General features: G+C 72.0%; 1 protein-coding gene across 1 annotated transcript in view; it reads right to left on the reverse strand.

Annotated features, from left to right (window-relative positions):
• Window positions 1-6: 6 nt before the first annotated feature.
• DNAJB1 (DnaJ heat shock protein family (Hsp40) member B1) overlaps window positions 7-386 on the reverse strand; it is a 4,430-nt gene continuing 4,050 nt past the window's right edge. The window contains exon 2 of the mRNA XM_041485613.1: window positions 7-331. Coding sequence (XP_041341547.1) covers window positions 101-331 — 231 coding nt within the window. The 3' untranslated portion in view covers window positions 7-100. The remainder of the gene's footprint in view (window positions 332-386) is intronic.

Consider the following 386-nt stretch of genomic DNA (forward strand, 5'->3'; position numbering starts at 1 on the left):
CGAGGAGCAGCGGGAGGAGCCCGGCGAGCCCCCCCAGAGCCGGGGGTGTTCCAGGGGGTCTCCCCCGAGTCCGCGGCCCCCGGGCGGGTTTTGGGGGGCCCTAGGGGGGCAGGATCTGCTCCAGGAGGGGTTTGGAGGCCGGGGGGATCCTGTCGGGGAACTTGACCTCGAACTCGATGACGAGGTCACCGCGCTGCTCGGGGGAGCGGGGGAAGGGCAGCCCCTCCCCCGGCACGCGGCGCTTGACCCCCGGCTTGAGCACGTCCTGGAACACCATGGGGATGGAGCGGCCGTCCAGCGTGGGGACGGTCACCGTGCAGCCACACAGAGCCTGGGGACACGGTGACACGTCAGGGACACGGGGACAGGTCAGGGACATGGGGACA

Source organism: Pyrgilauda ruficollis, unplaced genomic scaffold, assembly GCF_017590135.1.
Source record: "Pyrgilauda ruficollis isolate IOZ18807 unplaced genomic scaffold, ASM1759013v1 scaffold712, whole genome shotgun sequence".
In the NCBI taxonomy this organism is placed as follows: domain Eukaryota; kingdom Metazoa; phylum Chordata; class Aves; order Passeriformes; family Passeridae; genus Pyrgilauda; species Pyrgilauda ruficollis.